Source organism: Seriola lalandi, unplaced genomic scaffold (assembly GCF_002814215.2).
Source record: "Seriola lalandi dorsalis isolate HSWRI2012SDOR001 ecotype SW California unplaced genomic scaffold, Sedor1 jcf7180002054887, whole genome shotgun sequence".
NCBI classification, from domain to species: Eukaryota; Metazoa; Chordata; class Actinopteri; order Carangiformes; family Carangidae; genus Seriola; species Seriola lalandi.
In genome coordinates, this window is record NW_019525439.1 from 677,582 (window position 1) to 705,138 (window position 27,557).

Sequence of the window (27,557 nt, forward strand, 5' to 3'; positions counted from 1 at the left end):
CGCCGCCCACCCCCCGCTTTCCGAGCTGGCGTGGCGACGCAAACTCACAAATATTTACTTCCTGTACATCAAGAGGAAAGGGGGCCCCCCTTTCGTGGAATGCGGCAACATGGGCGTGTTTGACCGCGGAGTTCAGATGCTGCTGACCACGGTGGGGGCCTTCGCCGCCTTCAGCCTCATGACCATCGCCGTGGGGACAGACTACTGGCTGTACTCGCGCGGCGTCTGCAAGATCAAGAGCACCAACGAGAACGAGACCAGCAAGAAGAACGAGGAGGTGATGACGCACTCGGGCCTCTGGAGGACCTGCTGCCTGGAAGGTGAGCCGGGGATGCACCGGGGCGAAGCCACACATACATGCGCAGATACACCGGCAGCACCTACCACGCTCAGGCACACAGGCAGATCGATCCCTACATGCCCACACACACACACACACACACACACACACACACACACACACACACACAGTCCTGCATTTGCACTCACATGCCTACACATATGCTCACATGCCCACATTGTTCTGTATGTGCTCTGCATCCATTTCCACACATGCAAACGCTCGCTCTCTCTAACCTACACACACATTTCTGCTCTATCTATCTATCTTTCTATCTATCTATCTATCTATCTAACCTCTGACATCATATTCCTTTTTGCCAGTGGTATTGCAAGTCGCTTGTGTTTCTGCACAATTCCAAAATGGTACCTTTCATTTACAAATTGCAGCATCCTTCATCCCTTTCCATTTAGTGAAGTGTAGGAAGACTTAACTTAGTGTTGAGAGATGAATACAGCTTCCTCCTTTGAGGTGATCTGGATGGAGCGTCCACCAAATGGTCCTTTTGGTTCCACTCTTGTCCAGGGTTTCAGTTGTCGGTCCTGGCTGCTGTGCAGATTGTTCTTTTTTTTTTTTTAAATTGTCCCAGCAGAGAGCAGCTCACTTTGAATCCCCCACAGGACACCACAAGATCCATGCCAGGTATACAGCTGCTTTGTATACCCACCGGTCCCTGCTAGAAGCTTGTCGTTTTACACACTGTTGAAAGGGAAAAAAAGATATGTAAAACTTCAGGTGGTTATCTTCATGACACACAGATAAGCCAGATGTTTGAATCACCCAGCAGGCCGTCATTGGATCGATGAACACTTTTTTAATATTTCTTGCCCATGTCAATGTAGGGACTGTTTAGTACTCTCAGTAATCCTTCCTCCTCTCCATCACTAGCCTTGCATTAGCTAACCTGTGCAAGTCTAAATGAGGAACAAAGCCGGTTCTCATGGTTGTTTTACCCTTTGAGTGTGAATGTTCTTGTTGCTGTGTATGTGGCGGATGATTACCTGCAGTGTACTGGGGCATACTGGTCCCAGAGATAAATCCAACAGGTGACCACCGGTGAAAATCCCCCACCACACCACAGCAAAGAGGATAGTATCAAACACACACACAAAAAAGGTGAGAACTTCTTTAACAGTTAATCTGACTGTTGAACTTTCATGTAAGATCCAACTGAATGTTCGAATGTGTTTTGAAAGAGGAGGAAGGATTACAGAGACCCCCAAAACACTCACATTTATATGACTCTGTGCTGTGTCTGACTGCACCACACACAGCTCTGTCCGGGGGCCTCGGTCAGACCCAGTATCTGGACGTGTGACGGGCTTATAAGTATCATTTTCATATTCCACCTGAGACTTCACATCTGTTGTTATTGCTTGAGTTGAAATCTGTAAATGCAGCTGCCCAGATTTTAACTCCAAAAGTCTAAAACGGTTTGAAATGCTGACTGTACAGGGACAAGAAACTGGTGTATGGGTTTTGTCAGGGAGCTGAGGCTTTGTCCCACATAACATGCCTTCCAAATTTAAATGAGAAGTGTTGGGTGTATCCGAGCGCATCTGAGAGAAAAAGCAAAACACGCTGTAGTGTGTGATGCAGTGTTATAGTGGTGTAGAAGAAAAACTGTGAAATGCCTCTTTAAGTGTGAAAATGTGAAACTTGTGTTTGGAGCTTGTAATCTGAGCCCTTCCCAGTCCTGATCCCGGCAACAGAGCAACCGGATATCTAATTGTAACTCTTAACTTCAACCTAGTGGCCTGTTTTAAATTCTAACCTTAACCTCAAACCTCAAGGCCTACGCCTCAAAAAGAAGAGAGGACCAAGAAAGTCTGAAAGATAGCAGTACAGGCACACACACACACACACACACATACACACACATGCTTACACCATACATGTGTGATCCATCTTCATCCTGAATCACACAATAGCCTGCCCCAGATTCACCTGATTCACAGGACAAAGCTGCTGCTGCTGATGATGATGATGATGATGACACAGATTCAGTGCTTTTTGATGGATTTTTCTAATGATTCATTTGGTCTTCATCTCTGATTGCCACCATAATAGCCCCTGTCATTATGGAGAGGTGACCTCACTTGTATGTATACTCTGTGCACTGATGCTGTGCTCGTGTTGCGAGGGAGCTTCTCGCGGGACTTAACGCTGTGAATACCTTGTAAATTACCATCGTCAGAAGTAATAACGACGAGGAGCGACACCGAATCGAAACTCTTTCCGTGGTTTGTTGTACTGTAGGTCATGATGAGCACCCACCTATTACTCATGGCCTGTGTTTGTGCGACCGTGTGCACCCATGCGTGTCCAGTCACGGTGTGGACGCTGTGACGTCAATCCCTCTTATTGTGACCTCACTCGGTCTGATCCTGTCACACACCTGGTTAATTCACCCCCCCTGCCCCCACCCCGCACGGCCTCAGTGTAACATTCAGATCTAGTATAAGACAAAACAGTAACGAGCTCATCACCTCAGTTAATCCTAACGCAACAGTAGCATGTGTAGCAGGAGTCTCTCCTCATGTCGTTATCTTCGTCTGATCTGCATCAGTACTGCGGATGGTTCTTTTTTTAAACCTCATGCGGGGAAGCGGAGCAGTGTGATGGAACAGTAAGCTTTACAACATAGCTAGCTAAATTTTCTGGATGTGACATTACAGAAAATGAGCAAAGTTGGAGCTCAAGTAAAGCACATGACATTTAAATTCTGCATGTTAATCAGTGAGAACTAGTTTCAAATTTAATGTCAGTTCACTCGTCTGAAAACGCAATATAACCCCATTAACTCATACAAAAAAAAAAAAAAATGCTGATCATGAAGTCTTGGAGGTTGCTCAAGCAGCAGTCGTGTCTCCTGTGTTTCTCAGCTATCCTGCCAGTGGACTTCATGTCATTAAACTCATCTCCAGCTTCACACTGTTGCTATTTTACACTCCAGTTTCACTTCATACCACGGGGAAGATTTGGCTTGTGTTCTGCTTCCTTGTGTTTGGTTCGAGGCAGGTGAAACTATTCCTGGATTGCCGTCTTTTCAGGTCCTGATAGGTGATATTCTGCTCCCAACGGGGCAGATGCTGCAGCACACCATGTGCAGGTGAAGCTTAAAACATTGCAACAGACAGACAGCTGTAAATCTCAAATTACATGAGTGCATTCAGTAACCTTTCACTCCACCGCCCTAGAAAAAGGTACATTTACTCAGCTTTCCTAAGTACCAACTCTTGGCCTCCTTCCTTTGCTACATTACTTATTCTGCTACAGTAGCTAACTCAATTTTTAATATAAGGCTACTACCCTTGAACAGATTGAAACATACTGTATGTCTTGTGCTGTCTTCTTATTTCCTGCAAAATCTGCATGAATTTCTCAAACACATTTTTATCATTTATAGTAATTTATACAGATTTACACAATTCCTTGCTCACATTTGATCTGTTTAGGTTAAACATCAACATATTTAGCTTCGATGTCACTTTACTCGGCTACAACTACTTGCCTTAAACAGCATGGCTCGGTTCCATGGTATGCTGGGTAGTGTTCCAGTTGTGCTTTGGACCAGGACTAGAAGTAGAAGAGAGGATCTGATTACATTCGTTTCCATCAGTTTTACAATTGATTTTTACATTTTTGTTGTTGCTTCCCAAGCTTTTGTCATTGTCTTGCCGCTGGCTACATCTCAAACCTATTGACCCTTTATGGGGTGAAAAGGTCGGGCCTGAGATATGGCTGTCCAGGGTATTCCTTTGTCTGAGTCTATGTTAGAAAAAAGAAGGTTTCCAGGCTTGTGCTGCTTTGTCAACCAGTCTGTGTCAAATCCTGTTGCCTGGTTAAAACACAGCTTCAAACTACAGCTCCGAATCTCCCAAGTCTGATACACACATGTAGATAATTCATGCAGATAAGTGCATTGCAACGTGTAAATAAGAACACACCTTACACACCTACAGGGTGTGGCAAAGCAAAACAAGAGTTACGAATATAACTATGGTTCTGTGAATTCTGGATGACCTTCAGAGACCTTTGCGGGAGGTAACTGCAACAGACAGGGAATAGTTTTTAGTAACCCTGGAGTGGGAAACACTCTCAGCTACACTTCCAACACCTTCCACCACAACCGTCGTATAAGGTGTCGCTCACTTCCGTGAGGCTGTTTGGTATTAAACAACAAAAAAGAAGGTAGCCGACGCAATACCTGAAACTAACACAAGTAAGAACAGGTTGCTATGTCTTGATGCTTAGTTACAAAAGAAATGTCTAAGCATCATAAACATCAGCTCTTCAGCCTCTAGGGAGCAAAAGTGTAGCTCGACAAGACTGCTGGCATAGGTGAAGAAATGCTAACGCTAGCTTAACCTCTGCAAATTGATAGAAAGAAGTTGTTGGGTTTCTCGGCTTTCTTACATCACCCAGAATGAAACTGAGCTACAGATCATGACTTTCTACGAGAAGGGGGGGAAAAAAAAGATACCACAGAAAGTGTCGACTTTTTGTTTAGTCCATGAAAAGTGAACAGGGTAACACTTTCCGTCTTTCGTGTACTTGTTCTTTCCACACAGCATCACCAACGCTCTCTTTTCTCAGTGATTAGCCGGTTTTATTTGAAAGTACCCGATAGAAAACGGTGAGCGGTTTGTTCCACATCACTGCTTCTTCGAGCTCTGTTGAAAATTGACTAATTTGGTGCAGGTGTGATAAAAGTTAGTGTACCTGCGATCAGCCATGTGAACACGTTATGTCGTGGGAATAAATCTGCTGTCGCTGCAAGTTTTGGAACGACTTAGACACCGGTTGGTCTTGAGTTTGAGGACAAAATGTGTCTATTTTTTAAGACAGAAAACACAAATTCTTGGCCGAGGTTGCAAAATTGTGTCAAATCACCAACACATTTGTCGATGTGAATGCAGCCACGCCAACTCACTCCATGTGATATGCTTATTTTCCTCGCTAAGTGGCTTTACTTTTCACACTCTAAGCTCGCTCGGTGTCCTTGGCACCGGAGATTTGAAATGGTTAAGAGCAGAGAGGAATCTGAGACAGATCCAGCTCGCTCCGTGTGCTTCGCCTTCAGAGCTACAGTTGCTTTATAGCTGCGTGGTGCAGAGAAGAGAAAGAGGAAGAGAGAGGACGAGAGAGAAATTGGGAGGTGTTGAGAAAGAGAAAAAGAGGGAGAGAAAAAAAAGAACAAGAGAGAGAAAGAGCAGGCAGCCCTGGTTTGCTGTCACACCCCCTCAGGCATCCTGTGCTATCTTTAACACACAGGCCTACGTTCTATCTAACCTATCTTGCCCCGGCTTTTAACATAATACGTCACAGTGTATGCTTTTATTTTAATGCCTGGGACATGATGTACATTATTTTCAGATAACAGTGAGTTGACTGACTGTTGCACCTTTGTCATCGCAGTGACACGTTAGCGTCACAGAACAGGAAAGATCACACGTGACATTTTAATGTTGAGCCTTGAGTTCTACGTAGCAGATTTGATTATGTCTCTGCTGTCATGCTTAGGCTTGTATACAAATGTAAGGGTTTGACTGTGTGTGTGTGTGTGGCTGGCTGTCTCAGAATTGGAGTGCATTACGGCAATGACATTAATTATGCTAATAGCCATCAGCTCCGTTAGCTTTGCCGTGCTGATCGGCAACAGAGCCTCTCCACGCCGCCTGTTTATCTAAAGCCCCAGCTAGTGATACGCCAGGATAGGGAGTAACTAATTACATGGAATCAGATTACAAAAATAATCCGCTTACACAAAGAAAAAAAAAAAAAAAAAATGCAGACCACCTCTTCTAAAGCCCCAGTTGAGGGTTTAATGGATGGGGAGAACAAATGGCATGTAATCTGATTCCTGAAGTAATCTGGTTAGAATAAAAAATCATATGATCTTTCATATCAAGCACCAGTCAGACAAACTGTAGGTAGGGACGGGCACTAGAAAAATGACATGTAATCTGATTGCAAAAAAACACACACTGGTGTTTTATCTGAGGCCTCATTACTTCATGTGATGGGTTGGGAAGTGATGATTACAAGCAGATTTATTCAAAAGTCGTCTGATTATGTGTGATCTGGGATCTGTAGGCTGCCAGACTTGGAAAAGAATATGATGATGAAAATACAGACAAATTAAATGATGAATTAATAAGATCATTTTGCTTACAATTCAAATTAAAGCCTGCACGCCAAATTTTAGGGACAAATAGTTACCTTTCATTTTGTCCTGCTGTGGTGGGTTCTTATTCTCTTGGTCAGATAATGATCAAACCTGTAAGTATTGATTATATTTGGTTATTGTTTATGTTGTTCCATGTTATATTATTTCTGTTGACATTCTACGAGTTCAGTCAGCAGTTTTTGTATATTTTATAGTAGTATGTATAAAAATAGTAATGTGCAAATAACGATAATATTTAGCATTAAGCTCTCCTTGGATGCTGAAATACAGGAAGTATTTTAGATACTCAGCACAGGTAATTTTGTCTTAAGGTGTTTTACTAAGCATTACAAGTCTGAAATTCAGTTCATACAGAATACTGAATACACAGAATACAATATGAAGCCAGTATGGACAACATATCCAGGGTGTAACTCTGGATAAGATGCACCTGTTCTGATACTGTAATCTACAGAACTGTAAGTAAACCCTCCCCCAGCGTTTGTCTCCCTTATGGATTTGTCAGTATTTTGGTTTAAGTTGCATACAGTATGTAGTATATTAGACATTGGAATAATGTAAAACTGTCATTACAACTCCATATTAACAAAAAAGTCATGAGTTTGGCCTGAAACTAATAGAATAGACACGTGACGTGAAATATATTTATTGATACCGCTCTCATATTTAAACATGAAGCTACAGCCATGCAACAGTCAGCTTGTTTTAGCACAAGGAAGCATACACCTATCAACACCTCCAATGCTAACTAATTAGCATGTTGTTTCTTGCTTCTTCACACAATCAAGTTGTCATTTTTATACAATATTTTGTGTGAAAATTTAATTAACAAGATACAATGAGAGTCCATGTTTTCAAACAGGCCGCGGCATGCTAAGTTAAGCTAACTGCCTCCCAGCTCCAGCACCGTGCTTAACGCGCAGTTCTCAAGGCTCTAGGGAAAAACTGGTTTTCAAACAGAACAACTGTATTCAAAGACACACTCAAAGGTAAAGATCAGCCACGTTGATCAGTAGCAGACTGACGAACCTGCCTTATGATGTGAAAATTTTGCTGTGGGTTTTGGTGAAGTAATGCTACTGCGTCCCGTGTTGCTGCTGGTAAGACACTGATCCTTGTCCAACAGCTCGAGCGCTCTTTCTGCTGCAGAAACTAATATTAGCTCTTGTGGTTTGTTCTTTACACGCTGAGCACTTGACACAGACAGCAAAAAGCTAATTCTTCCTTTGTTGGAAAGTCATTTAACATGTGGTTTTAACATTTAACATTGTGGAAATACAGATTAATGAACAAAAAACACTGTTACATTTAATAACATTAGAGTTACAACGAAAATGTTTTACATACACAAGTAACCACTTTTAAGGACAGCAAATATTAAAGCCACAGCCCCTTAATAAAAATGCTAAAAGATGTATGATTCATGATGGAGGAGTGCTGGGTAAGGAAATAAGAGCCATTGTTCTTCCTCTGCACTGAGGCTGGCAAACAGTCAGCATCCAGCAGCGCTCTGTGGGCGTGCTGTTGTTGATACTGTAATAGAAGTGACTGACAGGTCACGGCAGCTGTCAAACCTCAGCCATCAATGTGCTGCAACCACCCAACTCCTGGAGACTCTTCATAGCGAAGCAACACAAAAACCTATTTGAAATTATTTTTAGCTTCATAACTTATTTAAATGGAAACACCAGTTTAGTTTTTCCCTGTCTTATAAAGTCTAAGACCGCCATTGTTTTTGCAGCAACAGCAAACCGATATCACCAGATATCCACATTGTACAGTTATAAGTTCCCGTTTATCACCATATACAGCCGTTATTGGAAGAACTAAGAGTCTTCTGCTGCTGTCTGCTGAACTGATTAAGTTTTGGTGGCCAAAGGTCAAAGGTCAAGGTTACTGTGACCTCACACAACACGTTTTTGGATATACATTTCCCCAAAACTGAGCTGGGTAAATCTGCAAACTAGAACTGCAACTGTTTTAGTGTGTAATGATGGACACACTGACTGGTGTTAAAATACTTAAACTAGTGACTACAAATCTGTTTTGCACACCCAGTCTGGTTGAAAATTGCTCTGATATTTGGAACATCACAAACACAGTTTTGGTGATGTGGTTAAACATAATCAGAGTGGTTTAAAGTCTGAGTGGTACATACAAAGGCAGCGACATGGACGAAGCAAAAATATCACATTAAGTACCTAAACTTGGAAAGAGTGCATTCCAGATCTCTCCATACATATTAAACTATGTGTTTGTGCATATTTGTGCTCATAATGGGGTGCACGTCGATAAAAATACACACACGTTTCAGCTTCCTGATATCCGCGCAGCCATCACATATCCCCCCCCCAGTCCCCACGCTCCTCCATCCAGCAGCTATCGAGTCTGCTCCGGTTGGATTCACTCAGTGTGCCTGTCATCCCGGACGGATGGCCCCGTGTCGGTGGTCCAGCTGTGGAGGCTGGCTCCAGAGATCCAGCCTGTCGTGGACTTCCATGATGGATCTTGCCCCAGGACAGTCTCCCGTTCCTAGGCACAGACTGGAGCTGCCCCGGGGGCCCCAGCCTTGACAGGTGGAGCTCAGCAGGCTTTAAATGCTGCTATTAATCTCCATCACGGCGGGTTTGAGAGCGAGCGAGGTGTGTGTGACAGGAGATATGTTTCTGGGAATGAGGTGTGAGTGCCTGAGAGTGTGTGCCCCGTGTGTGTATGTGTTTGTACCAGCATTCAATTTTAGCTTTCATCCCACTCAAAATCATTTTGTAACTGAAGACATCTGAACCCTCTGAACCTGTGAAAACCTCACCTGCTTTAATAATTTCCATCTAAGCAGCAGTGACCTGGATTGACAAAACACAAGGTTCTCCATGATTTGAAAAATGAGCTTTGGGTTTAGGACTAGCCAGTGTACGTTTTCCTAAGCTATGACAGGGGCATGATTTCAAGTGTAAAGATGATGTTGTTTAAGTGTTTCATTCTCATAAAGATTTAACAGTTGCTATAACTCATACTTGCAGAAAATATGCACTGTATAGAGCTGTATATGTTATGGTGTGCTACATCTATGTGTGTGCTTGTATTTGTCAAGTAGGGATAACAAGCTGTTTAGAGCATCATTGTGAGGGTTCACCTCCTAATTAGAGAAGAAAAAAAAATTCTGTTCCCTTAAGGTTAACTGTTTATTTTATGTTTGAGCCTTGGTTTTGTGTTTTTCTTTAGCGCAAATTTAAAGGAACATTGAATTTCTCAGGCGAGTGTTGGGAAAGGATTAATTCAAATGTAAGTTTATATATGTAGCTTTGCCACCTTTGTGTTTCCCAGATCTCTTCAACAAAGATGTTGAATGCAATGTGAGAACAGCCACAATTATGTGAATAAGGTTGACAAAAATGGGGATTTTCCTAAGTTAAACTTCAGCATATACAGCGCAGGGTGTACTTGTATATGTGTGTGAATAGTGAGAAGATATAGCATGTGCACGTGCGCATTATTTAGGCTTAGACTTGATTTTTGGTCAACGTGAGAATTAGTGTAAATTAGATTTTAAATTAGAATCAGGTGAAGCTCATCTGATCTTGTGCAGTTTAGGGAAATAATGGAATGAATGTGTATGTGCGTGTGTGTGTGTGTGTGTGTGTGTGAGGATTATATGGGCCCTTGTATGTTCCCAGCATGCACACACTTGGGAATGTTTGTGATCGCTTGCATACATTCAATACACACATGTGGTATATGTTGTAATGCATAACTACATGCCATAAAAGATAAGGATTATAGTGTCAAATTAATGACTCTGGCCTAAGCTGGCTTTGCTCAGTATCATGACACTGCTGAAGTGTGTGTGTGTGTGTGTGTGTGTGTGTGTATGTGTACGTATCGACCCTGTGAAAAGACGAATGTAGCTTCCTGGAAAGCTGTGAAATGGTAATCTCGGGGTGGAACACAAACTCCTACCATGTAAACTATTGTTTGTTTCTTTTTGTTTTTAAGTCTTTCCACCCTTGCGATCAAATTAAAGAAAAAATCAAATAAAATACAACCCACTAATGAATAGCTATTGAGACTTGTGATGATTTTCAAACAGAAAGCCTGGATTCTTATCTCAAATATATTCAGAAATTGATTTTGGTAGACGGTTTACAAAAGAATCTTTCCATAATGTTTCATCACAATTTTCCTGTTTCTAATTTAGAAGCGAAGACCAACCAACACATTGTCAACCCGATGAGTGCTACAGATCTGTTGTTCAGCTTATTTCATATGAATCACAATAATGAGAAAGCTTTGCCTGGGTAGAGGAAATATTTACCCTGACATGTTTCTGTAAATAGAACATAGATGAATGATATTATTTACACACATGCATTGGAAAGCCAGTCATTATGTAATAGGACTTTCTCATAAATATCTTATTGTCCCTAGATGTATTAAGGGTTTTTTTTTTTTTGAGTTTTGTCTGCAATGTCTGTTAATTGCTTAGTTCTAGTTGCAGACTTTGTGTTTACTTAAAAGAAGAAAGAAGCTGTATTATCTTGTGAAATGTGGCGTGCATTTTGAGCCCCAGCTGTAATGTAAGAGATGATGGAGTTGTATCAGAAAACATACTACCACGTCATTTAGTGTAGCGAACATCAATTTAATCATTGAACATGTGATCGTACATTTTTAGTAGGTATGTTTTTACAGTATATATACATCATTTTTATTATGGTCTATCACCCACTGGTGGTTAAATCTCTCATTAACTAATTAATGCAGTCCCCCCCTCCCCTCCCCTCCCCCTTTCTATTTGCAGCAGCTTTCCTCTCGTGGCAGCGCCGGGTATCTACGGCCACACGACGCTGCGTAACTATGGCGATTCAGCGGCTCTGTTTGCAGCACAAGGCCGCCTGTCAGGCATCACGGCCTCTCAATCAAAGACACTGTTTACGAGCACTCACACACACCACCTGGGACTGACACACACTCCGCTCTGCACCATGGGAGGGACATCAATCTCACACACACACACACACACACACACACAGGCACGCACATAGATACAGGTGTAGCAGAGACACAAGGACATACTGCGTTAACACACATCAGGCGTTTACAACATGTTTAATATAAAGAAACGTGATAACTTTTGAATGTGAGCTCAGCAGAAATGTACTGCATGCTTGTTTATCACTGTACCTTATGTATAATCATCCAGATCCAGGTGCACGTTAAACATTTATGAGCATGTTCTATTATTAACACAAAAAAACTCTGAAGATTGTGCTTTCTAGTCAACTCCCTCAGTGTTAACTAGAAAGCACTGAACTAAATGCTCGAGGAAGATGTTGGATCTAGAGACATTTAAGAAAATCGGACTTTGATGCCGTTATATATCGTTAAGTTTTTAAGGTTTTTGCCCTCTCCCTCTCCTACAGAACTGCTATATATACTTGGTGCTCTCAGTCAAATGTGATAGAAATAAACATATAGCTGGCTTGCTAACGGAGACGTTGCTGAACGGCTAGCTGACTTTGTCTGAAGCATTTTCCCATGAAATCAAACAGGGTTTTTATATAATTCAAAACTCTGTCAAAGCCCATATGTATGTTTAGCAGCAGGCCAGTAGACAGGGCCAGAGATGTCAATAAAGGGACACAGAGGCCGTGATCTTAGTAACGATAGAAACCTGAGTAGTTCATTCTCAAACTGAAGAAATGTACATATGGTGGGTATTATATATAGTAGTGTGTTGGAACTTCCTATGCCAACAAAACAATACATTTATAAATAATTCCTATAGTTTAAGTGAAATGTATTATTTATGTATTTATTTATTTAATATGGACCGTGCAATTTAACATAGTTCCAATACAAAGCCTGAAACTGATGTAGAGAGTTTATAGCAATTACTAATTTTCAACTCTTGTCCCGAGTTGGGCTTTAACATGTACAGTGTAATTAAAATAGTCAGTTTTCATTATCATAAAACCACAATACACTACAGCCATGAAAGTAGAGTTAGAAACTATATATTGAAATGCATTGATTGTGATTTATAGTTTAATAAAAAACAAAACAACACAAACGGACAAAACAAAAACATAAGAAATAATAAATAGCCTAATAATTTAACAGTTTAAGGCAATGAAAAAAAAAGAAGCAAAATCCAAATAAAAATGTGTGTTGGAGTGATCAGACCTCAGATCTAAAATCCTGCCAGTATATACCATTTTATCCTGCTGATTGTCGGCAGATCTCACAGTTTATATTGTGTTGTATTGTGTGAATCTTAATTGGTGATATGATGTGTGTGTGCAGGGTATCCAAAGCCTCCAGTGTTAATCTTAAAATTGCTTTCGGAGTGTGTCCAGTGGTGTGTTTTTGTTCCGCTGCAGATGCTTCAGTGTTTCACTAACAGGGTTACGCAACAGGACGGAGCTGTTAGCAGTCTGTGGTGTGACAGGAGGCAAGTGTGCCAGGGTGGTGGAGTATGTATAGTGGTTGCCACTGACTGCATACTATGACTACAGTGTCAACAAGCAATGGGATCTTCCCTCAAACCTCCGACCCCCCCCCCCATGATTACGCATTACGCACAGTTCAGCTTCTCTCATTGTGGTGAAATGTAATTTCATGTGCGCCGTGTAATAGAAGGTTAACATTCGTCAAAACTCTCAGTAACGGCTCAGACAAACACACCACTTGCTGCTCTTTGCTTCAGGAAACTACGGCAGCTGTTTTCCACTGAGGCTACAAATAGGTCATGTGGCTTAGGGCCCTGCTCAGGGGCCGCATGAGAAAATCTGAGGGGTTCGAACAGTCACAGGAAATAAGAAAAACAAATGTTTTCTCTTCATCTGTGCTTTTTTTTAAAAAAAAAAAATGTATTTCTAGGAAAATCAATACAGAGAAAAATCACTCTTTGTCTGAGCTGCTCATCATCCATATAGACATATGCAAAGTGTTTCACTGTCAGGGGCCACAAGCAAAAAAGGTTGGGCTCTGCTGGACTAGAGTCACAGTGGATATGACTTTGTATATGAAGTCCAGTGTTTCACAGTGTAAGAAGAGTAAAATCATGGACTGTGCTTTAACAGCACGTGGGAGGATTCTCACTCTCATTTCAATATCAAGTAATTTTCATCAGTTCAAGACCAAAAAGGTGAATCCCGACGTACCTGCTCCAGTTTAACAGGGTCAGAGTTTGTGGAGTCCTAAAACCTGGAGTATTTGGGCTGTGCCCCCCCCCCCCCACAACAATATACAATATTGAATTATAAACTCCACCTGTTAACATCTCAACCGTGAATTCAGAACAATGTGAACAGCTTTCTGTTTGCATTATTTACATGTACAATAAAAAAAAGGGGGGGGGGTGTTCTGATTTGTGAAGACAGCGAACACAAAAATCAATTAATAATGAGAGTTTACTGTAATTATTTCTGCTTCCGAGATGAAGTTGATTAGTAATATTGAATAATAGTAAATTAATCTGTTTTAAATCTTTTCCCACAGTGTTTTATTTTGAAGATTTTTAGAGGCATAATGAGATAAAGTATCCAGTATTATACATTTTATACACATTATCTTTCTTATTCCTTTAATCATCTTGTCACCCCTCAGATTCCTTTAAGTCGGGCTCCACCATCTCCCAGTGTAAGCCGCAGTGTGTAATAGTGATTTCTGCTACAACAAACAACAACATGTCATGTGCTGCGTTTCACAGTGGAGTCCGGTGTTTTTACAGTAGTAACAGTATGTCACGTTCTTTGTTTTACAGTATAGTAGGTTGTAGTGTGGTGTAGCGGGGAGCTGTTGGCACCTCCGCACAGTCTGTTTAACGCCTGGTGGGAGAGGTGCTGACAGGCCGACTGCTCCCTAATCCTGCAGACATCAGGAGCCAAAGGGAATGACCGGGGAGCTCAGTGTGTGTGTGTGTGTGTGTGTGTGTGTGTGAGCATCACGTATGCTCAGTGTGTGTCCGTCTACATAGATAAGCACGCTGGTAATTCCAGTGCTCGCTCATGACCTTCAGTCACTCTTGTTAAATACCTGTGGTGTTCAGGTGTTCTTCAGCCGTGTTTGTGTAAAGGGTCAGTTTGCTAATCACCGTGATAGATGTCATCAGAGCCGGTGGCTCCGCCCACCATCAGTCAGAGCGGAGTGACAAATCGACCGAGCTGCTCCTCAGTGCGAACGCAGGGTGAAGCCGCCGCCGCTCCATTATGGAGTTTGTGTTAGTGGGAACATATGGTCAAACTGATGGAGTAACAATGCTGTCATCTGTAAACTAGATGAGTCGTGTGTGTGTGTGTGTGTGTTTCCAGTCTCACTTGCGTCTATATGAAACATTAGCCCATTGATTAATTGATGTGCATTAGAGGGAGGGTAAAATACACACACACACACACACACACACACACACACCGGTACATAAATACAAGTTACAATCTGATGAGGTAATGGTGAACTTTCTTTTATTATCCAACTGTTATGAAATACATTCACACAACACACTCTTTAATAAAAATAAAACTGCTTTGATATACTCATTAAAATGATGTGCTTGTATGTGTGTGTGTGTGTGTGTGTGTGTGTGTGTGTGGTGGATGACTGTTCCTCCATCTGTCACCAAAGAGGTCAGAGGTGAAAAGTCAAACTAGTTGTCTTGTAAGGTCAAGTGTTGAATTATGTATAAGAATCCCTCCCCATCCAACCCCCAACACACACACACACACACACACACACACACACACACACACACAGTATTACCTAATTATTTTGTCTTATTAGAGGTTTTTATCATTTTGTCAGATGGAACTTTTACATTAATATGAAAACACTTTTGAGGGGATAGAAACAGGAAATATCAAGAATTACTCCCTGAAACACCCGCAGGGGGAATATGGATGGATGGATCCGCTATCCTTTTTCATTTTGCCTTGGTTTGGTAACATTTTTCACACTTCCAGATATTAATACACAAAAATAAAGTAGTAAAACGTCCACTCTGGAGCTGTAAAATGACACTACGCCACCCAGCGCACTGTAAAGTAAACCACCCGGCAGCCACTGCAGGTACATCTAACACTCTGATGTTTCACTGTGCTTTTGGAAATTGAGACTCACCTAATTGATACTGAACAAATATAACGAGAAAAATATGTATCATATGATGGTATCTCTCTGTCCCTGTGTTTATAATTGCTTTTTAACCCTTATTTATCTTATTTTGAGTTCTTCAGTCAGTCCGTGTCGACGATGACACAGACTCACTGATCTGGTTGTGTGGCTGTGTGTGTGTGTGTGTGTGAGAGGCATCCAGATGTCTTCATGACACAAAGTGAAAGCCAGCGAGGTGTCGGGTTATGATTCATCATCAGATTTTTATGGTCAGTGGAATGAGTTTACAGCTACACGCCAGATGTGGCTACCTCACGTTAACGGTAATGGTGCAGCATTAAGCAGGCTATGATGAACTCTGGTGTCTGCGTTTTATGACTGGTGGTCTGCAGTAAATCCTCAATGTGTTTATGTACTGGATAGTGTGTGTGTGTGTGTGTGTGTGTGTGTGTGTGTGTGTGTGCTCTTATATGTTTTTGAAGCCTGGTTGTCAGACCTTTAAATTGAAAACAGTTAAAACTGTTTTTTGTTTTGAGACATTTCTGTATTCGTATTAGCACCAATCAGGATGTGATGATATTTGAATCAGAGTCTGATGACAGGTGGTGGGTTGTTTGGCGACTGTCAGTCAAATCTAATCAAACCACCCCCACACCCCAAAATTATTATTTCATTATTAATATTTAAAGGGGAAGTTGTATAAATCATTTTGCCAAAAACTACAAGTCTGAAAAGTAAAAAAAGAAACATCTGGGGGTGTGGACGCAGAAGGAAGAGACCCTAAACTGTTGCCGGTCCGGTCACGTTGTGGTTAAAGTAGGCGCCAGGTTTTGACGAGGAAGGAGAATGTGTGGAAGAAAAAAAGATGTTTCTGCTGCATCGAATTAAATCGCTTTTTTAAAAACAGTCTCTTGTGAGTCGTTACGCCCGTGTGATGCTAAATCGGTGCAATGCTCCTTTAGTGTTGGAGGGAAATATTAAATATTTAGGTTTTAGGGGACGGAGCCACCAGAGGGCTTCAAGAAGAAATTCTCTTCAACAAAATCATATTTATTTTTTCTTTTCTTCACTTTAACAGATTGAACACTTTAAATGAAGACGGAAACTTTCTCACAGCTCATATTTGACAAAGGGTCAGAAGCAGACTTTGCTTCATTTCAAAGAGCCGAGCACCGAAAAAAGTCGGGCAGCGTTGGGCCATCAAGTGCACTATGTGGACGAGCATCCACACAAGTACGAACGCATAACAAAGTCTTCTCATTAGCTTGTATAAAATGACTTCTGGGATTTCAATATATGTTTGTTTCTGAACAGATTCAAACTGACACTTACTCCAGACATAGTGTAGGAACAAACAGAAGAGTGTGACAACACAGAGGAGATGTATTTGATGTTATTTTTGCATTGAAAATGTTTTTTCTCACATGTTGGTCCTGCGGGAATAATCACCGTTTTGAAGTGACAGAACCATAAATTGTATAGAAGCGGGCTTATGATGCAAGGTTGATAATTTGACCCCTTTTCTATCATTACTGTCACTGCCATCACACCATCACTTTTCACTAGAAAGTTGTTTTTCTTTTTTAACATCCAGAGACGCACTGTCAGGAGACACAAACCAGGGGCGCCCCCCTCATATCGGGCGGGCTGTGTGCTGTATCTAGCATCTGCTGATTGCCTGCATGTGAGGCATTTAGGAACATCCGTAAATTGTAGTTCCTACCAATTATCTGCATGTGAGGCGTTTTAAGATTCATCTGTAAATTGTAGCGTCTGCAAATAGTGCCGCATGTGGGGGTTCTTCAATGGCCCCCAGAGTCTCGGAGGGCCACTGTTAACATCCCTGTTCCTGTGGCTGAGATGTAACATTTGCTGTTGTTATTCGCTTCCTTGTTTATTCTTTGCTGTCCAGTTGTGACTCTTGTCCACACTCGCCGCCTCACCTCTCAGCAGGGTGAAACTATCAGTGTTAACACCTTCAGAGTGGGGAGGGAAAGTAGGTAGTGATTACTATAATTAGCAGGTGAGTGTTTCCCTGAATGAATCCCTCATATCCTCCAGCCTTTCTGATTTCAGTGCTACAGCCATGAAAAAAAAAAAAAAAAGCTTGTGTATGAGGAGGAAATGGTACATACAAGTGAGCCTGAAGAGATTAAAATAGACCATTATTCTGATTTTGCACTTTGCATGAATTAGCTTTTGGATGTTCTTTCACAAAACAGTTACTGTGGCGTAGCCTTTTGGGCATGTACAGTGATCTCAGGTGCAGCTTCTGATAGTTTCATTTACATATACAGTAGGAGTTGAAAAGTCAGTCGCTGCAACTCGGAAAATTTATTCTGAGCAAGAAACAACGGCAGATAATTCAGGTGACATGAACCATGTAGTAGGAAAGAAGCAAAAACTAGATGCACTAAAGATAATTATAATTACAAAGTTTTTTAAAATCCTGCGGTTCTCATCACCCCCACAGGACAGAGACATACAGTAAACAGCTGTAGAGGGAATCGGTTACTGAGACTTTTAACCACCTATTGATCAACTGCAGCTGCTAAATGACCCAGTAAAAGACCACGGCTGTATTGGGCAGGTGGTGGTGTGTGAACGTAACAATGAGACGGAGTGTGTTGCTGTGTTGCTTGTATGCTCATCCATTATTGCCCCGTTTGTTAAAGTTATTTTATATTGTTTCATTCCCACTGTCCTATTTTTAACAGTCATGTAACAGAAAAAAAATAAGAACAGAACTGCTTTTTCCCTCATTAATAGTCTCATTTATTTCTCCTCAAATCATCACCTGCTGTACTATGAACTGAAATTGACTTTTATTGGGGAAAAAAAAAAACCTTGACCTTTGACCTGTTATATATTTTAGGCAAGAATGGATTGACAGTTTTTATTTTGAGCAAACTAAAAATACTGTATTTGCATCCAGTTTTGGAAATGTCACATACAATTAAATATGAAGTCAGGAAGATTCCTGAACACCAGAGCAAGGAGGGAAATAATGTCAATCCAACATAAACTTTATTTTATTTATTTCATACAAATGCTTTTCCATACATCACTTTTTTTTTTTTTGCACACTTACAAGCAAGAAGAAAAAAATCTTATCAAAGCTGATTCTTCCTTTGAACTTTTCCATCTTAACAAAACGTGTAATTTACTCGGATGGAAACCGGCAGTCGACCGATTTGTGCGATTTAGCGAGATGTGCTGCACTCACGCAGACAGCCGGTGACATGGCCTGAGAATGCGATTGTGCTGTTTTGAGGGGACAAGGAGCCCCCCCCCCCCCCCCCCCCCCCCCCCCCAGCAGCAGGTACTGTAGCACACGAGTTGAGTCAGAATAAAGTGAAACGATTCAGCAGTTTTTCCTGAAGCCTCTCGGAGTCCAGGTCAGCGCAGTGACAGCAGCATGTGGACACAAAATGGCCTCCAGCGAGTCGGCTTGTTTGTTGTTTTGTAAGTGGGACTGAGACGTGCTGCTGACAGGCAGGTGACACACGCGAAAACAACTCTTGATTTATTCAGCGCAGGTTTTCCGCTGGTGTGTGTGTGTGTGTGTCTACATGAGAATTACTCTGTGGAGTCACATGTTGTATTTCAGTGTGTGTTTTGCTGCGTTTCTCCTGGTAAAACCATTTCAAACGACACACGAAGAACAGACGTCAGAGCATTTCTAGAACTACGGTAATTTTATCGTAGTTTTTTTAAACGCTGTGATGGACGTGACAGTTCACACAGAGACAACAAGCTCCTTCACGGGGAGATACAGAAGAAATACGACACATACAGCAGGAGGAAGTCTATGGTTTTGGTTCTGCTATTCAGAAACGCCTGTCTTCACGGCTTTTAGTCCCAGATCTGGGAGAGACGGGAGCCTTTGGTCTCCGACACTGTGGCAGTGTGAGTCGAATTGAGTGGAGTCATCATTCTACAGTTACAAACTCCAGGCTGATTGCAGTATTTTTAGACCCAGGATATTTAAATGTGACTAGGTGGAAAGATAAATAAATAAGTAGAGGGATTCTGTATTTCTGCAGCAGAGTTTTACTCCTGACAGCACGGAGAAGACTTTAATACAGCGTTTAGACCTTTATATCAGGACATAAAATGCTTTCTAGCTCTCCCTGATGTTCTTTTACAATGTTTCCGTAAAAAAAAGAAAAAAAAGAGAATATAAGTTAAGAATTTAAATTTAAGAGACAGAGGTATAAGAGAGTTAATTCAATCACAGATTAGTTAAGCGCATTTCTTTGAAAGATCTGCTCCTTTTAAAATGAATTGGAGTGGTGTCATGACGCTGTCATGTCTTCATATTTGAGCCATAATAATACAACTACCTAATGCATTTTAATATTTATTTATATAGAAATTGTTTTAAAGGTAAAACAATTCATTGTTGCAATTACGTTTCCTACAAAAACATAGTTGCTGTTGCAGTTTAGGTATAAAAAAGCAGTCATGTTCAGTACTATTGGGAGTGACTGAAAGCTCGTCCTGCTGACACCAGATGAAAAAGAGGTATTTTATAAAGCATTTACAAATACTGTATTTTTTCTTCTTGGTGTTAAGTTGGAGATGTCGACGACGATGATGACAGAATGAAAAGAAGAAAAGTGAAAAAATAAATGTTCAGGTGCAAATTCGGTTCAGATTTTTATTATGTGATCAAAAATATAATTTCCCTGAAAAAAAATCTATTTTTTTTTCGGCCGCTGCTTTTTCATGAATAGGTTCAACATTAAAAACTGTTCATATCTCGGGTTTTAAAATAAACTCAGCGTTTTTGCCTTCGCTGCGGAAGACGCCGGTGTTTTAATATGCTCCTTGTGATATTAAATGAGAATTATTCTGCAAATTTTCCACTGCTGTTGAATTAGAAAGTGTTTTGAAGTGGTAGTGAGACACAGCTAAAGGCTGGCCTCTTGGTTTCAAGATATTTATGGAACTAAATAGTTTATGAACTATAGGAGGGGCAAATATTTTTGTTTTTGTTTTCTAAGCACTTCACTTCACCCTCCCTCCCTCTCTCTCTCACTCTCTCTCTCTCTTTGCCCTCAGTTCCTTCCTGCTTGTTGTGAAATGCTCGGGCATTTGTTGAATATTCACAGATAATTTAGACGGCAGAGGACATGGGGGGGAGGGAGGGATGAGCAGAGGAGGTGGAGGAAGAAGAAGGGAGATACACAGAGAGAGAGAGGGATGGATGGATGGATAGAGGTGATGTGGTGGATCCAAACTCTGCACCCATTGGCTTTTTCTTAAATGAAGGACCGGAGGCGAGAGAGCTGCAGCGAGGCGCTACTCAGAATACTGGATGCTCCCTCCTCCCTTCCTCTCTCTCTTTCAATCCCTCCCACATTCTCAAGGAATCAATAGTTGCAAATTAATCATTCTGCCCAGAGCACTTTGAGAGAGGGGGGGGGGGGAGAAAGAGAAAGAGAGAGAGAGAGAGAGAGAGAGAGGGAGAGGGAGAGAGGGAGATGGTTTGCATAAAGATAGCGAAGCAGCAGCAGTGTGCATAATCACACCTTCAGTGCTTTGAGCCTGATTAGATGTTATTCATTGTTGTTTCACTTGTTTGGGGATGAGTAATCATTGTTGTCATGGCGATTGTTGTGGCGCCCCCGTTAGACGCTCTTTATATCTTTTCAGGGAGGAAATATCTCTCGCCTGGTCTGGAAATCCACCAGGAAATCACAAGAAGTCCCTTGGAAAGTCGTGTTAGCGACATCATTGTGCTAACACAAAGTGAATGCTGTTAGATGCAATACAATTTTAAATTATGTGACGACTCTGAGTGTTTTGCATTGTGTACCCCAGTCTGTTAAGGGAGCTTTTACAGTGCACGACTCGTGTTTTCATATTTATAAATAATCACAGGAAGACATAGTTTTTCCACACAAGACATTTTCTCCTAACTTAGTTTTTCTAGAGTGAAGACCAAGCGGCAGAAAAATGAAGCCAGTGTGGACATGCTAAAAACTGCAGTTCCTCTAAAGGCCACTTGAGGCTGGCTCCAGAAGTGAGTCAGTCCCCACAGACTCCCATGTTAAAATGCCTAACTTTAAAACATTTTTACACCCTGGCACCAAAAACGGTTTTGGTCTCTATAGTCTAGGTCTAGGTCTCTGGTAGGTTTCCAGTCTTTATTTTGAGGTAAGCTAACCAGCTGCTAGTTGAAACAACTGATTTATCCGCCTCTCGGATAAGTGTATTTTTTCCAAAATGTCAAACCTATTCCTTTAAGGGTCTGTGCGATCGTAATGTTGGATCCAGTAAATGTTTAAAACCACTGAAGTGGTTTTTATTCAGACATCATCCGTTAAAAAAAAAACTTGCAACTCACTTTACAACACTGTGTCGAGGGTTCTTATCTGAGCTGCATCATCTTCGGTCTCTGAGTGTTTTGTTAACGTTCATTTGTATTTTTTGCTGACCGTCGGGACCCATTTCAAGGCTGATTAATCTATTGATCACTCAATCAATCTTTTAGTCTATAAAATGTCAAAAAATAATGACAAACGTCTATCACGTGCTCCAGAGGGCCTCAGTGACGTCTCGCTTATGACCAGCACGAAAAAAATGAGTTAATTTTAGAATGATTACTTCAAACATTTATCCTGCAAATGTTTGTTTGAATTGGCTGAAATTACAAAAATAAATAAATAAATCTGTAATCAGGAAAAGAAAACAGGCAAAAGTCGCCTAAAGTTGAAGAAGTACTTAAAACCTTTAAAACCCAAATCACCATCTTTTCCTAAACCTTACAAAGCCATGACCGTTATTATAGTAACCATGGTGATGAAAGTAGGTATGCCTCTCTTGTACAGACAACTGATGTCGGCCACACCTGCCGCTGCAGCAGGCGCTGTTTCATGGTATCAGGGTATCAGAGGGTTGAATAAAACGACCTGCACGGTTGGTTCAGGTTGGAGGGAGCTGTTTGTTCTCCTCCTTTTTCTTCTCATTTATTCCATGATATCTTATGAATGTTGGTGGTACCAAACCCTAAACCCCACGACTTCAACATCTGGTTCCTTCCTGTGGTTTTTCTGGTCTAATCTTTTTAAGATTTTGTGGTCAGACCAGAACTCAAACCAGCAGCATGAAACCCCGCAGGAAAATCATCTTCAAACACCAGCATTAAGTTGAGGCGAGGGTATAAACACCCACACACTTGCACACACACACACACACACACACACACACACCTCCCCAGCTTGCGTGACAGTATGTGTTACTCTTTTTATCCAGGCTGCAAGCATATGACCGTGACACAACCCCCCCCAGCCCAAAACAACAAGTACTTTTTTTGCCTCAGGACACTTTTCAGTTTCATTATCACTGCAGGAGAGATCATCTCTGTCCAGAAAACATCTGGGAGAGATGTGGGGTGGGGGGGTGTGAGACGGAAGAACTGGGGTGAGGATGGAGGAGGAAAATATGGAAGGAAGGGGGAAAAAAAAACAGGAGGGAAGAGGAGAAATGGAGAAATTGAACATTTGGGCCTGTGCGGTGGGAAAGTGAGGAAAAGAAGGAAGGAACGAGGGGTGGAGAGAGGAAGGAAACTCGGGAGAGAAGAGCAGATGGAGAGACAAACAGAGGAGAAGGTGTAACGAAGAGAGAAGGGTGGGGACGGAGCGAGGCAGCGGAGAGGAGAGGAGAGAAAGCAGGGACGGGCAGACATGTGCCAAACAACATCTGTGAAGGTGGGAGGATGAGGAGAGGGAGCCCTGGATGTGTGCGGGCGAAAGCCTTCCAAACAACATCTGTAATGAGAGCAACATCTGTAATGAGATGGAGGGAGGAGAGGCGAGGGGAAGAGAAGATCTTAAACTGAGAGTGTGCCGAGGTGACGGCCGACGCTGCTGCGAGTGATTCTTAGTCAGAGTTAATGTTGTTGACACAGCAAGCAGAAATCCTGACACGGGAAGCTTGATTCATGTTTTTATGACCACAGAAACATCAGCTGATAGTGACCAACGCTTTCACCTTGTTTACGCCCTTTGCTGATTTGGGGGAAAATGGGCTTTTTGGGAAACATCATCCATCACCGGCATGGCTTACTAGCGTTGCTATTTGTCCCATCTGTCACTATCAATGAGCTGTAGCGTTCAGCCGCCATCGGACAGTATTATAATGCTCATTGTGCGAGAGCGGATACAGGCTGAACCCTGCGTCAGGTAGATGTGTTTCTATGTGTTAACATCATTACCGTCTCACAGAAAAGAAGTGCTCGCTCCGTCTTTCATAATCTTACTACGCGTACATGACACAAAGCGAATTCAGATTTTGAACTTTCCGATGTTCAGTTTCACAGAAAACGGGCAGGTCGAGTCAAAGTTTACTGAGTTTAAAAAATAAATAAATAAATAAAAAATACAGAATAAAGTTTGTCACGCAGTTGTCAGTCCAAACAGGACAATAAAACAAGAACGATAGGCGGGCAGTTTCTCATAAGCAACAGGCAGTTCTGGAAACAGAAAAGCTAAGGCAGAAACACAAGAACGAATCTGGCAGGTAACTGAGGGAAAGTGGCCAGTGTTTATATACTGAGGGAGCTAATTAGGAGAATTTGGGGCTAAAATCTCTGTGTTTACCAGCTGTTAGCTAGCTTCATCAGTGTTTGGTATTTACAGTGAATATGAGCTGATGCATGATGAGTATTGAAAAAAAAAAAGAAAGAAGAAAACTACGGGCTATAAAACCAAAACAATGAGATAATAGTTATTAAAATAATTATCATATGTTGTCCTTTGAGCCATTGGTGGGATAAAAAATATTTTTAAGTGCAGCTTTAAGATCGGATTCATTTATTTTGGTTAAAGTGATAGTTTCGGTTGTTTGACGCGGGGTTGTGTGGGTGAAAATATTCAAAATAAATCGTACACTTCAAGTGATATTTGCTTTTTTCTGTGGGCATGTTTTTTAATTGGCTAAAACACGTTTTTGTGGATGGCTTCTGCTCCCGGCTGCTTCTCTAAACTGGCAGGACGCTCATCTGAATCTGCTGCAGGTAAAACACTGACTATGTGTAACTACCTCTCAAATAACCCAAACTGTCACTTTAAGGTTTGGTTGGTTTTGGTTATGGCTGTACAGGGTTTCATTAACATCATGGTAAAAATTCTGTTTGGACGCCTCAGTCAATTTCTTCCACTTCTTATATATTGTGATCAAAACAGCAGCTTGTGTTTTTTTTTTTTAATTGACATGAGATCCGGATAAGCGGGAGACGACGAGACGAGACGAGATCAGTCGTATGTACATGTGTCTACTTGACAAATCTGCACAATATGTGCAAATACATGATTTCCTGGGTCCCTCTGACCTGTTAATGGAGTGTTTATGGGCCACTACACTATCACCACTGGTTGCTATGGACCTATATGAGCTTTTGCACAGTCGTTGCTATGCAGGGAGAGAGAGAGAGCGGGAGCGATCGAGCGAGAGAGCCAGAGGCCCATGCAGTGGATGAGTCATAGCCCCCCCAGCCCTCCCTCCCCTCACACTCATATCCCCTGCTCTCCTTCCACTGACTCAATGGGACCTCACACACACAAACACACACAGTCGGGCGTATACATGCATGTGTGTGAACACAGAAACAAACACACACAGAGCTCCTGGTGGTTTCTTACCAATCCTCTCAGTGGTAGCCAAACCTGTTAACATGTCTCCCCTGTGGATAACGGTTAATGGCTCATATTCATTTGCATGTAGGCGCAGGCGCGCGCACACACACACACACACACACACACACACACACACACACACACACACACACACACACACACTAATATACAGCCGTACACGTACAGATGTGCTTGTGGACATGCCTGTGTAAATGCAAAGCTGCACACACACATACGCATGCAGTTCATATATACACAGTCAGTGCACACACACGTTTCATGCACAGATGCAGGCACATGCATGAACACATGCACACAGTCACACACAAACACAAATGTACTGTATGTTCTTTTTCAAATATGAACACACACACACACACACACGCACACACCTCCCTCACAACACTCTGCCCTCAACAGCCACTGCTGAGGTGTTGTTTGAGGGAAGCACTTAACCTCGTGGCTGCTTATTGAAGGACTGTGGCTGAACTTTGAGGCTCTGAGGCGTGAATGTGTGTAACTGAATGAACAGACACATGAAAGCTCAGAAATGCTCAGGCACGTGTCCCTTTATAAATTGAGATGAGGGTTTCTGCATAATTGAAATTAGAATCTGTTAGAGCCCGACCGATATTGGGTTTTTGGGGCCGATGGCGATACCGATATTAGGGAGTAAAAAAAATTCCGATAGATACATTGGCCGATATATATATATATATACACACACACACACACACACACACACACACACACACACACACACACACACACACATATATATAAAAACACTCGTGAAAAATATATGTAATGAAAGCAGGATATTTTACAGTTTAATAATAAACTCTATCGTCCAAAATGACATCAGTGCACTGCAACTGTAAACTTTACTGGGAATTAAATGAAATAACTATAAAAATAAATAGCTATAAATAAAAAACATAAGTACAAATATATATATATATATTTTATATTTAACTTGAATGAAAACAAAGGATCAAATATACATAAAATGCTGCCTATATAACTTGACTTGACCCGAGCATTTCCACTACATTTTTGCTTCTTAATAAAAGTTTGCATATCAGAGAATATACGCCCCGATACTGATATACAGTATATGTGACAGGCCGATATCGGCCGATATTATACATTCACAAGAAAACGGATACCAGCACTAAGTCTTGTTTTGCATTACCTGCTACATAAAACATGGGGTCATGGATGAGCTGAGAGAGCGGGAATGGGGATGGAAGGATTGATGTAGGATGTGGGGACACAAGGATGGATGGATGGAAACTTGAAGGAAGAGAGACACAAAGAGTGTGATGCAGCTATGGTCAAAACCAGCTGGACGAATAAGTGACGGTCATGAAGTGAAGTTGGATGGACACAGAGGAAAGACAAAGACAGAGAGAGATGAGGAGAAAACACCCAGGAATATAGACCCTAACCCAACAGTCACAGTGCACAAACCTTTAGGCAGCCCATTGTTTTCCTATTAATTCATACCAGCCATTAAACCTCAACCACAAAAACTACTTGGAGTCTCCGAACTGGTAACAAGATACAAATTAAGCTTATTAAGATAAAATGAGGCTCAATGGGTCACATTTTCATCTATAACTCTCAAATGTAATATCGTGACTTTTCAGGATGACACAAAATGAACAAACAAGAAAACAAATCAACATGATTCGCATAGAAAACTAATGTTATGTTGTTAAAATCACAAACTTGGCAAATATGGCAGATGAAGCTGCAAATAAGTTACTGGCCTTTTAAAATCCATGTTAACTTCATCATATGGAACAAAAAAAAAAAGCAGACATCAACGAGGGGGGGGAGGAAAAGGGGGATGCTAGAAAGAAGTGAGGAAGGATGGAGTGAGAGAAAGAGGGAAAGAGAAGACCAGTGTTGCTACTAGTATCTTGGTTATTTATAGTTTAAATGTCCTGGCTCTTTTTGCCTGAATTCATTGTCTGCCCCTCTCTGTCTCTTTCCTCCTCTCCCCCTCTAGCCCTCTCTCTCTCTCTCATTTTAACTCTCCTTCTCTCCCCCGCCACATCTCCCTACACCAAGCCTCCACATCTTTCTCTCTCCCTCTTTCTGTCTCCATTCTTTCCATCCCTTGTCTCTCGTCCGACTTCACCTCTGCCCTCTCTCCCTCCTCTCCATCTCTGTCGTTCTTTATATCCCTTTCCTCCCTTCCCCTTCATCTCTCTTCTCTTTCATTAGATATTGGGTCAGTGCTCCCTGCTCAACACCCCCCCCC

At 41.6% G+C, this 27,557-nt stretch overlaps 1 protein-coding gene across 1 annotated transcript in view; it reads left to right on the plus strand.

Annotated features, from left to right (window-relative positions):
* The first annotated feature begins 6 nt into the window (after positions 1–6).
* Positions 7–27,557, plus strand: part of cacng2b (calcium channel, voltage-dependent, gamma subunit 2b) — a 66,657-nt gene continuing 39,106 nt past the window's right edge. The window contains exon 1 of the mRNA XM_023429059.1: positions 7–320. Coding sequence (XP_023284827.1) covers positions 110–320 — 211 coding nt within the window. The 5' untranslated portion in view covers positions 7–109. The remainder of the gene's footprint in view (positions 321–27,557) is intronic.